We start from the raw sequence: 16,757 nt of genomic DNA on the forward strand, positions 1-16,757 counted from the left end.
TGAAACCAAAGAAAAAGAAAAGTAGTTAACAATGTATTCTCAGATTTAATTTTATAGTAATTGAGCAACATTTGTTAACAAATATCAGAGAGTATTTAGAAAACTTTTTTTAAAATCTCCCTTCTGATCCTATAACTTCTCAACAAACTTAAGGTATTTTTTTAAAATCTTTTCTTTTTCAGAGAGGTGGTATAAATGTCAATATGACCATTTTACAGATGATGAAACAAAAGTCCAGAGGTTTAATGCCTTGTCCAAAAGTGCATCAATGGCAGCCAGAAGGAGAACCTGGCCATTTGATTTGACTTCCTAGAGGCCAGATAATGGTGACAGTCAGAAAAGAGCTGCCACACCAACACTTCTGGAGTTTGTAGCAACTCAAAAACAAAAACTCAAAGCTATTTCTAGAGTAAAGTTTCCTGGCCCGGTGGTTTTTTCCCCAGGACAATTTCTCTCCAAGCACCTTGCGTGCTGCTCTCCAGATTTCTGGACACCCTGCCTAAGGACTCTCTCTGCAGCAGACCACATTGTCTATAGCAATGCTCTGAAGGGCCTCCTTATCTGACAAAGGCAGCAGGTCAAGGAGCCCCCGGGCTAGCCTGCTGTAGGGTGGGCATCTCAGTGGCTAGGTCACAGTATCATATATCTCGGGTTGGAAGGGCCTCAGATCTAGGTCAATTTCCTATTTTACAGATGAAGAAACTGAGGTACTGAGCAGTTTCTCACTGTTAGGCATACATGGCAATAGGTTAAAGAATTATGATTTGAGCCCAGGTCCTCTGACTTTAAACCCAGCATTCTTCCCACTATACTACACAGACTGAAGGAGAAAACATATAGAAAATCCAGGGCTTGTGGAACCAAGCTGGAGAGGGGATGAGCAATGTAGGGAAAGGAAGGAGGAAGAGGAATCTCATTGGGGTATGAATGGAGGCAGAGAGACTGAGAGGGTGAGGAATATGGGAAAAGAATGGGGTTCTAAGAGGTGAAAGGCAAGCTAGGGAAAGACTAGAGACATGATGGAGCAGCCAGAGGTATGGGGGAGCCAACCAGGGGAAGAGGCAACAGGGTCCTGGTCAAAGCCTATTTAGATGGTGCAGTTGTTTCTAAGAGCCAACCTGGAAGCAGTTAGATCTGGCTCCCAGGATCATCCGAGGCAAACTGGCCTAAAATGTAATATCATCTCCCAGGATTTTCTAAAAAATGCCATCGTAACCCAGATGGCTCTGGCACCTAAGATTAGCAGTCCCTCAAAGATTCTTGTCTCCAGAACTAAGTTGTAACTAAAATGGCCTTTGTAACTGATCCCAGACACATGAAGATAGAATACAAAGTGACCTTGGGTGAGACATTAAAAAAAAAAGCCATACATGGAAACCCTAACCCATTTGGCTAGAGTGGCTAAGATTAATTCCTGGGATTCTCATCTTTGTCTGTGGCTCAGATTCTCTGAGATTGACTCTACTTCTGAGGAATTCAGATTTGCAGATGAAAACTTTGATTTATAAATTATATATATATATATATATATATATATTATAGCTTTTTATTGACAAAACATATGAATATAATTTTTCAACACTGACCCTTGGAAATGCTTCTGTTCCAACTTTCCCCCTCCTTTTCTCCACCTCCTCCCCTAGATGGCAGGTAGTCCCATACATGTTAAATATGTTGAAGTATATGTTAAATACAATATATGTATACATATTTATTTATACAGTTATCTTGTTACACAAGAAAAATCAGATTTAGAAAGAAGATAAAAATAACCTGGGAAGAAAAACAAAATGCAATTAAGAACAACAGAAAGAGTACAAATGCTATGTTGTGGTTCACATTATAAATGATATTTTTAGACCCTTACAGAAATCTTAAAAAATGCATGAAAAGCGGATGTTTTCTGAAGTAGAATCCTATTTTCATATTGAAATTCCACTATTCTTTTAGAGAAGTCTTTATTAAAAATATAGGCCCAAAGCATTCCTTTAAGAACATAGTTAAGAAGGCAGTTAACTGTGTAAATCCTATTTATAAGCTTGTACAATTATAAATGCTATACAAATAATATCGATAACCAAAACATTAATATTTCATAAATTAAATGCTGTTTTTAAATTACCATACTAGGAACTGGTGACAAAGTATAATGACTCTTAAAAAATTAGGCTTTTTGTGGGAGTGAGGAAGGATGAGTTGCTGAACAATGGTTTCATCCAGTCTACAACTAATATATTAGATGACAAAATCTGGACAAAAATAGATCCTGATACGGTAGAACATTGGTCTTAAACTAAGTAGTAATATTCAGTATACTGAGTTTCATTTCTCCCTTTATAACTGAATATGGAAGTGGCTGTCATGTTTCACTATGACTTGTTCTTCTGGATCTATGCCAAAATACTGTGGTCATTGTGCAATGGTCATTGAAAATGACGGGGCTTAGCATAATGCTTGGCATGTAGTAGGTGCTTAAGAAATGCTTACTGACCAATAATATGCACTGTGTAGGATGGGGGCAAGTTATTGTTACTGCTGTGGAGCTGTGGAATGTAGGTAGATGTCTCTTTATAAGTTTACCATAAGTTATTTACTAATTTATTCCTCCATGATGTAGAAAAGGGTATATGATAACTTGTCAGATTATACTTGAATTTTTACACAAGAATCCCAATATATACTTATTAACTTAATTTCCATTGTTGCTGCAAAGAAATGATTTATTGTAGCAAGTTAGCAAAATCTGCTTGTTCTTTTAGATTTTGGACATTTAAAAAAAACACTTGCCATTTTGCATACCTTATGTGTGCTGCCCAAGCCACAGTTACTATTAAAAATGTCATCAGGTAAACTGCAATTTTAGTTGCTAGAAGTTTTTGTATACTTTTGTCAAACCGCTGAAATGAAAGACAGTATTATCAATAGAACAATCTGGCATGCATCTGGTATTTACTAATCTACAAATGATACAACTGTTCAATCATACAAGAATGGCAACACAATCCATTTTCTAAGATTTAAGGTAGCAGCACACCTGATTGAAGATGCATTTTATTCTATCTCTACATTAACCTTAACCCTTTGGTTTTCGGTCATTTCCTACGCTATGGCCATGTCCCAACTTATCTGCATTTTTTCTAAAGAACAGGGAGATAAGTAATAGATAAAAACACTCCTCACTTTCTTCTAAAAAATTAACTTATGGCTAAAAAAAAAAAAACCACTATGCTAAAATGCATACATTTGTAGTTTTAAATTACTTTTCCTGATCCTAGTTCTAGGCAGCAGACAGTAGATTCTCAGTAAGCAGAATTGAGTTAGATTGAATTCGCAAGGTTGCTGGAGAGGCTGTTTTATCTTCAAAAAGCAGGTAGCTGGATACTCAGCTATAAAGAGGCTGGGAAGAGAAGAATAATTGTAAGCTAGCAGCTAACTGTTGTTAAACTCCAAATTTAACTTCATCCAATAGTTGCATCTTTCTCTTTCAGCAAACTTGAGGAAAATCACAACTAGTGGGCTCAGTTCATTTCCCTAGTCCTTTCTCTGAAGTATAAATAGGTAGTGAAATGACCTCAAATTGGAGCACAGAATGGGAGAGGAAGGAAGGTCTGTTCAGAACAGTAAATGGTCATACTGCAAGGGAAACTTGAAAGATGACTGCATAACTGAGAAACATAAAAGAGTTTTTTTAAGATACTTGAGGTCACAAATTACATTATTAGGCAACCATGTGTGTTGAACCAGATTAGACTAATTCAGTTAAATGACTTATCTCGGCTTAGAAAATAAATCTTATTGCTAAGGACCTGAACTGAGTTCAATTGAAACAAACTTTGTTAAGTGGTATTTTTTACTCTATGTATCTATGAATGGAAAAATAAAATGCATTTTTTCTAGCATCCCTTATCTATACCAGAGAGGCACTTTAGGTAACAATTTTTTTTTTTTAAAACCGAAATTTTGTTTTATAAACAAGATTGATCAATCTTAAAAAAAAAAAAAAGTCTGAAAAGCCCATATCCTTGGACCTTCCAGTTTAGCAAAGGAGAGGAGTAGGGAATATTTCCTCTAGTTTTTTTTTCGAGACCATATTTGTTCTTTGTAATTTTGCAACATTCTCTTTTACTTCTTTTGTGGTTCTTTCTATTTGCACTGTAGTCATTGTGGTTTTTTTTTTGTAAATACTTAATTCATTATCAGTTCAAGTCTTTTCATGTTTTGTATGCATCATATTTGTCATTTCTTTCAGCACAATAATAATCCATTACATTCATGGACCAAAATTTCTTTAGCTATTCCTCAATTAATGGTCATCTCCTTTGTTTCCAATTTTTTGCTACCACAAAAATAAATTTATATGATAAACATCAAAAACTATATTACAAATAATATAAATCTAAGTCCATATTCAAATCTATAAATCTAAAATACATAAAAATACTCTTAGATTATTAGAGAGTGTTTTAAATCTTATTACATAAGCCTCAAAAATAGAATCTAGTAGTTGCCTTTCTATGAATGTTTCTCCAAACTCTAAATTCCATCTATCAAATTGATAATTACCTACATAAGAAAATAATCATAGGCATTTCTTTTATCCAACTTGTCTTATTGTGGTTGTAGTCTTTCTTGAGAGTTATAAGGATGGCCTAAATCACTTTCAATTTTGTTTTTTGACCCAATTTTTAAAGAAATCAACATCTTTGGTGTTAGAATCAGGTAGAATTTGCATGCCTATGATTAGATTAACTGGAATTATCTCCTTATCATACATCTTAAGCTACAAAGGACCATCCTTTCATTTCAATGGCATACTTTTTAGAGTCACATTGCTTATTTGAATACTTCAGGTACTTGTAATTTGAACTTGTGGAAAGTTCCTCCACAGAACAGTTCATAACTCTTCTACAGCTTAATTAATAGCTGGTCTTTTAGGGTAGTTGTGGCCTAAAAATTTATCATTCTGAACCTACTCTGGTGATGAACTCTCCAGTCCCAGACAACGGGCACATAGCCAATTATTTGAAGCATCTTTTTTAGCCAAGTAGCTGCCAAAGTTGGCACTCTGCAGGTATAACTTGAGAATACAGGTCACCTTTCATATCATGATGAGCAATTGAAGTATAATTTTAAAAAAATTCTGAGTAGGCTTTCAGTGGAGAATTGCTATATTATTCTCATAAAAGCCCAAGTAACATATTCTGGACAAGATGAATATGTCTTAGAATACTTTCTGTACTGTAATTTTTAAAGAAGAAGTAGGTATATTATTGATGCTAAGTAAATATAGTCTCTAAAATGATTTTCATTTCACTTCAGAAACACTTGGTGGGGGGGAACAATCGCAAAACGCTGGGGTTTTTTTTTTTTTGGAACTCTCTCTGAACAAATGTTCAGTTTGTACAGGAGTTCCTTGTAGCTGAGTTTTTTTTTATCAGAACAGTAATTCCTGGGATTGACTAGAATAATGCCCCTTAAAATAAAAGCACCAAGAATCATGGCTTTTATTCAATTTTTGTTCCAATATACGACTGTGAGATGGTTAGTAGCCCTAGATAGATTAATATAATAGATATATAGATTAATATAATAGATAGATTAATAATAGAATAATATTAATGTTGGTGGAAGCAAGGTTATCATATACTTAGAGTTTGTCAGTAGTAAAGCACAGAGATCATCTGGGGATTGTCTCCAAATAGAGGTCTGGGGCTAGATTTTATTACTAAGCAATCAACATGGATACATCCAGTCTAAATGGGTCAGTAATTTCAGTTTTATTGATTGTTTGGGGACATAATCATGTGCAGAGATATTACTGTCTCAGATACCATATGGAAATACAAAATTATATGGGGAAAAAATCAGTATTGAAAGGTTATTATGATTTTGAATCTTAGATTTAAGGCATCAAATGCCTTCTGGTGATATAAAGCATCATTTTTATAGGAAAATGAAATGAAACTTCAAATCTCTCACAGTACTCTACATACAACAGGACCTTAATATTTGCTCAATTGAATTCTATATAGGCGGCTTCTCTAAATCATAAACTGGGTTATGGCTGCAAAGCAATGAACTGACTGGAGCATATACATTCAAATGAATAGTTATCTTTCCAGGTGCCTAGGAGGTAATACACTTATTCCATGGATGCTGCTATTGTTTACAGTATAGTATAGTACTCTTCTCTGGAACTTCTTTCAGAGACAACAGCATGAGATGACATCTTACTTTATGGTCATTCAAAAAACCCCAAACCCAAGCTGATGTTACCTACTTTATCTACTCGTTTTACCTCTAGCTCTGAATGACATTTTTAGGTGTTTCCAAAAATTAAATTTACCCTTGAGGGCTAATCAGGCTCTAAAGGAAATTTTAAAAAGTGGAGTTTAAACATGTCCTGATCTCTGGCAGCAAGCATTATCACAAAAACCTCCAAAGAAGGATACTTTCATTTGGATGTGAGAGTTTGGAGTTCTGTTAAAAAATAATATTTTGTGATGCTGGCCTTATTTGCTCGGCTCAGAATGTAGGAAGCCATTCCTGCCTTGGGGCTATTGCTCTTCTCTCTGAGTACTGGAGTCCAGCCTTCAAGGTCTTTGGCTTATTCCTTCGAAAAAACCTCTCCAAGCCACACTTGACACTCTCCTTTAAACTTCTACTGCACTTAAAGGGCCCCATACTCTGGCATTTGTTGTTTTATATATGTTAGTTCTTCTCCTTTCCCTGAATTGTCTTATACATCTCTAGCCCCCAGGGGACTGAGTCTTCAGCTGTGGATGTAGTAAATGAATAGATCTGATTAACCAGAACAGTTCCCTAACCAAATGATTCTGCCAGGACATAAGTCAAGAAGTATTTGCTAAGTTTTAAGGAAGTCAACAGTATATTTTCTAATTAAGTCCTATTAAAGAGTGGACTGATTTCTTAATGAAAGGCTGTTGGTGGTAGCAGAAGCAAGGAGACAGTCCCTGAGGCACTAATTCTGCAAGTAATTGTGTAGAATACCTGGTCAGGATAGATTTTCGTGTGGGCCACGGGCAGGATCTGCAACAGGAAAGAAACAAAACAAGATGAGTAGCAGAATACTTGTGCTGAGAACCACTTGTTTCTCCTCTCTCTCAAACAGCACATATTTGGTCTGAAGCCTGAGGAAGGAGCATTTGGTTGGGGCATGGGGTCAGGGAGAGATGTGAGGTGCTGAGGGAAGGCATAGACCAGGAGGACATACATACACACCATAACAGTGGCGATGATGGACAGCAGGGCATCACTGAAGCTGAGCATTCGGTGGGATGACTGGGTATTGTCGCAGGCATTCCCATCTCCGGACTCTGCTGCAAGCTCCATCTGTACTTCGGTATCTTCCTCGGGGGTCTCTGTGCCAGCCATGGGGCCAGGAGCTTCCTAGTTAGCAGGAAACCACCCTCGTCTGGCAGCTGGTGAGCATGCCCAGAGCAAAAGGAACTTGGGAGTCCAGATTCCACTTCTCCAGGTTTTATGAATCTCTGAGAAGGAAAGCCTGAGAGGCGAAGGGGTGGAGGGAGAAGAAGGGGTCACAAAGGAGAAGCACTTCCGTCTATTTCCCTCTCCTCACCCCATAGCCACCTGAGAAGGTGTACCTTTTAGCAAACAAAAAGGGCTTTTCTTGACTGCTGCAATCCACCTTTAGTAAATGACTACTGCGTGCTAAGGACTGCTCTAAAAAGAGTTTATAATCTAATAGGAAAAAAGACAAGTACCTGAGTAAAAAATCTAGTAAGAAATTTTCAGATTAATTTTAGGAGGAATGAGTACCTGACTTGGCCCTTATAGAGAAGTAAAGACTTCAACTGAAACCAAAGGAAATGAAATTAGACTGGAAAGGTAGCCTGGAGTCAGAGTGTGGGGAGACTTCAATGTCAGAATACAGAGTTTATGCTTTATTTGGTAGGCAGTGGGGATAAGTAGAAGTGTCACAATCCCAACCTTGTACATGGAAGATTATTCTCAGGAAGATGGCTCAGAGGAGCCTAAAGATAGCCAAATTAAGGTGTAGAGTAATCAGGTAGACTGTAATAAGGGCTCTGTTAGGGTGCCAGTGAAAAGAAGGGAATGAATGTGATTGGTGCATTTGTGTATAAACATTTCTTCAATGATTTTTATACCAATATTTTCCTTTGAATTCTGTTCCTTAAAACAGCACCCCCACCCCAACCTTCCCTTGTCACAAAGTAAGTCAGGTGAGTATGCTTGCAGTTTATACCTCATTCTAAGGGTTGGTTTTGTTAATTTTACTGTAGTCTTTGTGTATATTGTTCACATGAGACAGATTTAGATTGCTTTATCAGTTTCAAAGTCTTTTCTCTGAATTCATTTGTCCTCTCTTACAACACATTACGTTGTTATACATTTTTGTGTATCTGAATCTTTTAGTGGGATTGTTGAGTCAAAGGGTAGGAACAGTTCAGGGAGTTTTCTCAATTATTTTCTAGAATGGTTAGAACAGTGTAGAAGTAAGATATATTGCAGAAGTGGAAGCAAATAGGCCATTATAAAGGATAAGACAAAGTGAAATATCAAAGAGGACTCCCAGAAGATGATGAGTCTGTGTGACTTGGAAATTGGTAGTACCTCCAACTAAACAGGGAAATTAGGGAGAGGGATTTTTTTTTTTTTTTTTTTTTTGGAGAAGATGAGTACAGTTTTGAAGATTTTCAGTGTAAGGTACTGTTATGTCTAGTAGTCAGTACAGAATGTATTATCTGGAATTCAAGAAAGGCTAGATTGGGAATTAAGAAACTTGGGTTCTAGGTCTAGCTCTACGACTAGCTCTGCATGACCTTGGATGTCATTTCATCTGAGTCTTATCCTCTTTCAAAATAAAAAGACTGGATTGGCTAAGATCACTTTCATTTTTAATAACATTTGAAACTGTATACTAGGATAACTGTTGTCTTTCAAGTGATTAACTTTGGTTTCCTTGGCAGATATTAGGAAGAATAAATTATGAAACGAGTCTCTACATTCTTTTGGCAAGGGTTGAGGGAGTCATTAGCGATATAACCATAGAGAATTGTGTACTAGGTACCATACATTTTGAATTTCTTATCATTTAAGAGCTTTCCAGATTCTGTTTGCAAAATATTAGGTGTTTTGGGCTGAGCTTTGATTTGGGATTCATAGCATGACTGAAAGTGATTGTTTCCCAGAAATCAGGCCACAAATCAGTCCTACTTAACTGCTAAAAGGATTAGCTTTCACATTTCTTCTACAAGTATTTTATCAAGTAGAAGGGGAAATAAGGTGCTGCAGGCACCAAAAGTTTTGCAATTCCAAATCTAGACTCAAGCCAAGTCAAAAAATCCCATCAAACACAAAGTCTTTCTGAATTATATGATTTTATTAAAAGTTGTCACACCACTCATTAGGACACAGTACCTCAATTTAAAGTGCTAGATGGCAGCACTGCTTCACCTGCTATAAATCAGTTTTTTCCTTTCTTCTATGCTAGTGTCAAGTCTGTTGCAAGCTGACATTTGGGGAGGGTTAACCAGCACAGGTTTAGAAACCATTTTGAAGATAACAGACCATATTAAATTAATACTAGGATACTTTTCAGTTTATAGTAAGATAAGGGATCTGGAGTAAAGAAAAAAACAAAACCCTCCAGACCTTTCTGCTTGGTAGAATAAGAAAAGCAACTTTCTTCTCTAAGGACTAGTTTAGAGATTGAAAATTTCACTGGACTGCCTCTTATTTTCTTGTGAACAAAAGACAAATCTTTCTACTATCACTGACTTGGTAATTCATTTTCTGATCTTTAAACTGCAACCTTTCAAGATTCCTGGAAAAGTGTGCTGTTCTACCTCAGGAGACAGACAATGGAATCAAGATGTGAACTAGGCTTTCTGATGTTTTTTCTCTTCTAGACAATCAGCTAGTTCTTTGAGCCAGGTCAGCAGCAAACAATAGATCAAATGGGCTAGTTCAAAGTTGGTGGCTAGATGAGACTTCAGATTCCAAGGATGTACTTATATCCACGAAGAAAAAACAAGGAAATTGCTGTCAAGAGCCTTTTTTTCCACATGATACTAATTTACTTTCTACTACTTCTTAGGTCTTTTCCATGAAAATTAGTTATTCCTTGAGTAATAAAAATGAATAATAATGAATAACTGATGTTCATCAACAAAATGAATAATTGATATTCAACCTCTTAATACTTTCTCCAACTATATTCCTCATGCATACTTTTTAACTTTGAAGACTTATTTTTTTGGAGATGTACTTCAGAGTGTTTTGGAGAGGAAAAAGTAGCACAGACTAATATTGTGCAGTTTCTAGAGGTAGTCAACAGGTGGCACTGTGACCTTGCCTGTGCTTCCATTTATATTCTGTTCCCTTGTCCATCTTTAAGCAATGATATCAGAGAAAGAGGGAACACAGATTTGGAAAGGCATTTTATGTAAATATAGGATTCATGTTTAACATTCCAGAATCTGCAGATTTCTAAGCAGAGTTAACATGCTTAAGCCCCTGTTCTTTTGAAAGCTGTGTGAGGAAAAGGACTGGAGAAAGGTGGTTGGAAGAAAGTGGTCACATAAGCCAAGGAAGAGAAGAGTATGTAAGGAGAGGGAGTTCTTGATTGCATCTAATAATGTAAGGAGAGGGAGTTCTTGATTGCATCTAATAATGCAGAAGTCAAGAAGCATGAGGACTGAAAAAGGCTGTCAGATCTAGCAATTAGTGGGCTCAATGCTACAAAGCCAGTTTTTTTTTTTTCTCCTCAGGCTGGGGTTAAGTGACTAGCCCAGGGTCACACAGCTAGGAAGTGTTAAGAGATCAGATTTGAACTCCTGAATTCAAGGCTGGTGCTCTATCCACTGCGCCACCTAGCTGCCCCCAAAGCCAGTTTTAAAGGGAGAAACATGCCTCAAGCCCTATATTCCAAAGACTCACAAAATTGCAAATTGCCCAAAAAACCCAGTTACAAAATGTTTAGTTTTATTCAAGTAGGAACTTGCTGGTGTTAAGCTAAAAATTTGAAAAACAGCTCAAAATTGTTAAAATATAATGTAATTTCATTAATGAATCTTCTGATGTACTTTAACCACTATAATCTGATCAAAAACTTTTCAAAGAATTCCCCTCTACTCAAACTTCCAATGCTTTGTTGTTGCAATTTTTGATTCTGATTTTTAAAATGTTTGCTCTGAATGTAAAAAGAATAGCTAGAATATTGCTTTTGAAATCATGAAGTTTATTATGTACAATTTAAAAATATATCTGCCGTGTACATAGAACACTTAATTTAGCACATTATTTCCAAAGACATCCCACTTGTCTGAAGTTCTACAAACCTCCTTCTGATTTCTTCTATGCATTTTCTTTGTACCTTCCCCAGTGAAGGGGGTGGGGGTGGGGAGGTAATAGCCTTCTTCCCCTCTCCTCATCCCTATAATAAGTGAAGTGAAAAAAATCCACACGTTAACGGCGTCTGAAACATGTCCCAGTCTGCACCTCTAGTTTTACATATCAGACACAGTATGACTGGAAGCCTTTCATTATTCACTATATATAAGGTTGTGACCAGGGAACCCTATTTGTGAGATACTGTTTCATCCAATTTCATCCAGCAGAAAAAGGCAATCAGAAGCATGGACCAAGACATAAGATGGTGAATTTCAGGAACTCACATTTATTTGGAATGAATGAGAAAACAAACAAACCACTTATTCACTCCCTAGCAGAGCACTAGGGATATAAATACAAAAACTAGGCTGAAGCAGGCACATTTATTTACATTCTAGATTAGGAGACCATACACACAGGAGGCTGGAGTTCAAGGTAAGTTCTACAGACTGAAGGGAAATGAGCAGGGTGGATGGCAGAGAGAAAGCAGCATGACTTGCTTTTAAGAATTAGGTTTTATGTAACACCAGAAAACTTCGATGGAAGCAAGGGGGGGCAAACAGATTTCACAGAGGGGTAAAGAAACAGTTCTCAGCAATTAAATACTTTTATTTTTCCTGAGGCCATTGGGGTTAAGTGACTTGCCCAGGGTCACACAACCAGGAAGTGGTAAGTGTCTAGAGGCCACATTTGAACTCAGATCCTCCTGACTAGGCTGGTGCTTTATCCACTGCGCCACCTAGCGGCCACAGCAATTACATCTCTTAAAAGTGTAGAGAGTCTCTAACAGCTGGCGTATTTCTGTTGTAGACATTTTCTACACCTCTCCCTGCTCTGCTCCATCTAAGGGGCTCCGTCTATATTTTTTTCGAATTCTAATTTCTACTTGGGGACTTAACCCAGTGAAATCCATGTCCTGCAGGAAGCCTTCCCTAGTTAATTTCCTGCTTTGCAACTTAATGGTTTGCTCTTTATTAGATTTTAAGCTCCTCTAGGTGGCAGCTAGGTGGCGCAGTGGATAGAGCACCAGCTCTGAATTCAGGAGGACCTGAGTTCAAATGTGATCTCAGATACTTAACACTTCCTGGCTGTGTGACCCTGGGCAAGTCACTCAACCCCAGCCTCAGGGGAAAAAAAAATTTAAGCTCCGAGTTTTCTCTGTATCCCCCGAGGTTAGTGGTTCGTGGCATTCAGTAGGTACTTAATAAATGCTTAATGGGCAGCTCCAGCAGCTGGAGGCTGAAGTGGATAAAGCGCTGGGCCTGGAGTTCAAGTCCAGACTGACACTGATTCACTGACCCGGGACAAGTCATTTACTTCTGTTTGCCTCAGTTTCCTCATCTGTAAATTGAGCGGGAGAAGGACATGGCGAGCCATTCCAGGATCTTTGCCAAGAAAACCCCAGATGGGGTCCCGAGAGAACAACCACACAAACGCTTAATGACGGATTCTCTACATAGCCCTTTTGTAAAGCGCTTTGCAAAAACCTCATTTTTTCCTTATTAATTCTCGAAAGTGGTTGTTATCTTCCTCGTTTACTCATAACTAAGAAGGTAAAAGATCAGCTAAGGGTCAAACGGTGAGAGCAGAGCCAGCCTCCGGCCCAGCGCTGCCCACTGCGCCTCCAGCTGCTCCGTAACAGGTAGTGAGCTCCCCATCACCCTGCCTGTCTCAGGCTGCCCTCTCTGGGACGCCGTGAGGGGGACATCGCGGTGCTTTACAACGCAGCGATTCCGCGCGAGCCGCTCTCCCCCAGGCCCCGGGCAGGCGAGGGAGGAAGCGTCCCGCAGTGGAGGAAAAGCCAGGCTTCAGATTCCGCCCCGGGCAAGAGCTCGGGGGCCGTCTAGACTAGCTAAACTACAAGTTAACCGGGGCCTCCCTCAGGACCCGCCCTCTTCCCGCCCACTTCAGGGCTGACGCCTGGGGCAGCTTTCCCTCTCCCGGCCGGTCAGAGTCTCTCGAAAGCTAAAGAGAAATTACCTCAGAGTAGGCGCCGGAGACATTAGCTAGAAGCTGCCGCCCGAAACGCCGCGCTCCTGAGGTCACTGCGCATGCGCCACCTCCCGGGGCCGAGAGGGACGCCAAAACGCAGAGGCCCCGCCGAGAGGAAGGTCGCGGGTTTGGGGCGCGTGGCGTACAATAGAGTGGCCGGCGCCCTGATTCGTCGTGACGCGTTACGTTCGCGCCGACGTCGGCGCGCAAGGGCGGAAGATGGCGGTCCGGTGGGCGGTTGACTGTTGATCCACGGCAGAGGTGCCGCGGAGTGGGTCGCGCGGGAGGTGCCTCAGGCTCGCGGCCGGCCTCCCGGCCGCCTCCCCGCACTTCCCCGTCGGCCGGCGGAGCCCCCGGCCGGGGCCGGTCCGGCCGCGGCGCCGCCGCCGCCATGTCCCTGCTGCAGTCGGCGCTGGACTTCCTGGCCGGTCCGGGGTCCCTGGGCGGGGCCGCCAGCCGCGACCACACCGACTTCGTGGGGCAGACAGTGGAGCTGGGTGACCTGAGGCTGCGGATCAAGAGGGTCATCGCCGAGGGTGAGGGGCCCGCGGCCGGGCCAGGCGAGCGCGCACCTGCCGCTGGACGGAAGGGCTCGGCCGGGCGCTGTTGGGGGGCTGCCGGGGGAGGGAGGACCACGTCTGGGGGTGAGGAGCAGAGAGCAGGCCGTATCTGGGGGGACTTGGGAGGGCGGCGGGCCGCGTCTGGGGAGTCAGAACAGGCCGTATCTGGGGAGACACGGGGGGAGACGGGCCACATCTGGAGGAGGACGTGCTCTGTCCAGGAGGAGAGAGAACTCTTGAAGGGAGAATACAGGAGAGAGAACTGACCATTTGTCAAGGAGGGAGCTGGGAAGGGGTGAGATCACATCTGGAGGAGGGAATTGAGGCAGGTAAGTCAAGGAGCACATATGGAATGGAAGCTGGGAAAAGACAGGTCCCAGAATGACAACTGAGGAGAGGGCAAATCGTGTGTGGAGACCGGGAATCCCGGGGGACTTAGCTAATTGTTTCTAGTCCCTGAGTGAGTCCCCGTTGTGTGTTGAAAGGAGCGGCGGGGAGCTGGAGTTTGGTGTCGGTGAAGTCTTTGTTTTTGGCAGGAAAAGTGGGAAAGCCGAGAGCTCCGTGTTGTATTTTCTAAAAGAACGTTAATTTTGAGAACTGGGACCTAATCTTTAAACAAACCACTTAACCCCATGTTCCTCCGCTGTAAAATGAGCAGGAGCTTCGGGTCCAGTTCTGTTCCACACCGCACGTTTGGTTAATGGGGGATCCGATTATAATGTTGGAGTTGGAGTTTCGTCTTTGATTCAGTGATACTAGGAGGATGACGCTGCCCGGAAGCATTATACTTAAGTTGTTGCCCATAAAGATCAAATGCTCCATGTTTAGAAACTCTCAGATATCTTTTGAGAGATAGGGCACAGTTAGTTGTTTTTCTGGTGATTGTTGAGTCACAGGCAGCAAAGTAAATAGTAGAATAGAACTGTATAGAACTAGATTGTTGGACCTATACTAAATGTTCTCTAAGCTAGTCCTACAAGTTTGTAAACTTGTATTCGGCCAAGCGCTTTTCTGACATTACCTGAGCATCTACTTTGCAGTTTTTGTACTCTCTCCCTGCCACTGAGCGATTTTTTTTTAAAAGAACATTGGATATTTTAAAATGTTTTTTCAAACTTTGCAACATTTTAGTGTTGGTATTTTTGTTAACTGAGGCGTTTCTGTGACATTGAACTCGAAGGAAGTGAATGCAGTTTGGATCTGGAGCACAACACTAGCATGGAGAATTAACAACATTGGAATAAATGTCAAGGAACTCTAGCAAGCTTAGAATATAATTAGGTAGAGTAGTAGACTTTGTTTTACCTATACTCTCAAAGCAAGTATGAACATTTGCTACTCTCGTGTTTGGGAGTGGGAGGTGGGGAAGGACATGGCTGCCTGCTTAATCTGTTCTAGACCTTGTAACAGGCATTTTTAGAGGAATGCTAAGATAAGGTTCATGACAGGAAGTACCTATATTCCTTCCTGTAGAACTCCTTGGAAGGAAAGTAATTTGGTGATTTAGAATTTTTAAGATAGCTCTTGAAACTCAGAGAAGTCTTAGCTCTTAAGGGGATATTGAGAGCTTTCCAGATATATTAATTCAAGATCGTCATGAGAAAATTTCCTATTATACATAAGACTTAGGTCAAGTTGTAAGAAATTCATTCAGCAAATATTAAGTGCAGTTGGGACCCAAAGACAAAGTGAAGCAGTTCCTGCCTTCCAGGAACTTAACATTCTGTTGTGGGGAAACAACATGTTTGCAGAACTGTAATGCGCTCTCCTGGCAGTTACAATTACTAGTCTGTCCTAGACCCACCAGAGTACCTTTGACCACTGTCCTTTGCAGTGTGAGCTCTACCCGGCTCGCCTCCTCTGAGGCCTTCAAAGGTCTCTGGCCACAATCTCTTGAATCTATAGCTTAGTAACCGGTAGCGCACTCAAGAACAGCCACGTGTAATCTTAAAAGCCTTTATTATACCTACTCCCATAATGCCCTAGCTGATGCCCTGACTTGTTGGTTCCCTGGTGAACACCTGGTCAGAAGACCCATGTGTTCACTACCAAAACCCTTACCTCTTTCGGCTACCCATCTTGGCTTGGCCACCCAGCTAGGAGCCAGGGTGAACAGCAGGAGATTAAAGAGAGCGGTTGCTGCCTGCAGTGGGCTTATATAGGGCCTGTGAGGTCACACACACAGCCAATCAGCGAGAGAGTCACCCATTACAAAACTATTTCAATATGGCCAGGATCCCGCCCAAGGGCAGTCCTAATATCCACAGAAATTACTTCTGGGCCTCAATCCCGATGCACTGTGTCCGCCCATTTAAAGGGCCCTTACAATTCCCTTTCTCTTGTTTTGCGGGAACCGCACATCTCACCAAGCTAAACTTTTAGCACCAGCTATAGTTCACTTGGTCCATGAGATGACAGTGTTATGCCCAAGGAGGTACAAAGCAGCAGATCAGTAAACAGAAGTATGACAATGAGAACCAGGCTCAACAGTGGCCCAAGTGTTCAACCCATTCATCAAAGTCATACTCGAGATAATAGGCCAAAGAGATTGGATGCCAATGAGGTAGGATGTCAACACTGAGGTGGGAAGTCAACAAGGTAAAACATCACAATTCTAGTTAACAAATATCAGTAGGTAGGTTGTCACAATTCTAGTTACATTTATCACAGTTCTAGACCAATTCTAGTTTCTTACAATTTTCTGTTGCACTTTTCACACTCCTAGAACAATTCTAGCTTATCACAATTCTCAATTGCACTTGTCACAATCCTAGAACAATTCTAGTTTATCATAATTCTCAATTGCAC

The 16,757-nt window shown here is 40.6% G+C and overlaps 2 protein-coding genes across 8 annotated transcripts in view; one reads left to right on the top strand and one right to left on the bottom strand.

Annotated features, from left to right (window-relative positions):
• The window catches only part of LOC141545890 (endosomal/lysosomal proton channel TMEM175-like), a 14,863-nt gene extending 1,347 nt beyond the window's left edge, over positions 1–13,516 (bottom strand). Inside the window, exons 1-5 of one of the 7 annotated variants that reach the window (XM_074273229.1) lie at positions 13,378–13,496; positions 11,346–11,440; positions 7,243–7,511; positions 7,012–7,050; positions 2,800–2,897 (exon numbers count right to left, since the gene is read on the bottom strand). In XM_074273229.1, coding sequence (XP_074129330.1) covers positions 2,800–2,897; positions 7,012–7,050; positions 7,243–7,395 — 290 coding nt within the window. In that variant the 5' untranslated portion in view covers positions 7,396–7,511; positions 11,346–11,440; positions 13,378–13,496. Of the gene's footprint in view, positions 1–2,610; positions 2,898–7,011; positions 7,051–7,242; positions 7,526–11,345; positions 11,441–13,377 lie in introns of those variants that run through there. The other 6 variants (XM_074273227.1, XM_074273225.1, XM_074273224.1 and 3 more) reach the window with 6 other exon arrangements.
• A 99-nt stretch (positions 13,517–13,615) lies between these two features.
• The window catches only part of GAK (cyclin G associated kinase), a 122,058-nt gene continuing 118,916 nt past the window's right edge, over positions 13,616–16,757 (top strand). Inside the window, 1 exon segment of the mRNA XM_074273221.1 lies at positions 13,616–13,925. Within this exon segment, the coding sequence (XP_074129322.1) occupies positions 13,781–13,925 (145 nt within the window). The 5' untranslated portion in view covers positions 13,616–13,780.

This window comes from Sminthopsis crassicaudata, chromosome 6 (assembly GCF_048593235.1).
Source record: "Sminthopsis crassicaudata isolate SCR6 chromosome 6, ASM4859323v1, whole genome shotgun sequence".
NCBI classification, from domain to species: domain Eukaryota; kingdom Metazoa; phylum Chordata; class Mammalia; order Dasyuromorphia; family Dasyuridae; genus Sminthopsis; species Sminthopsis crassicaudata.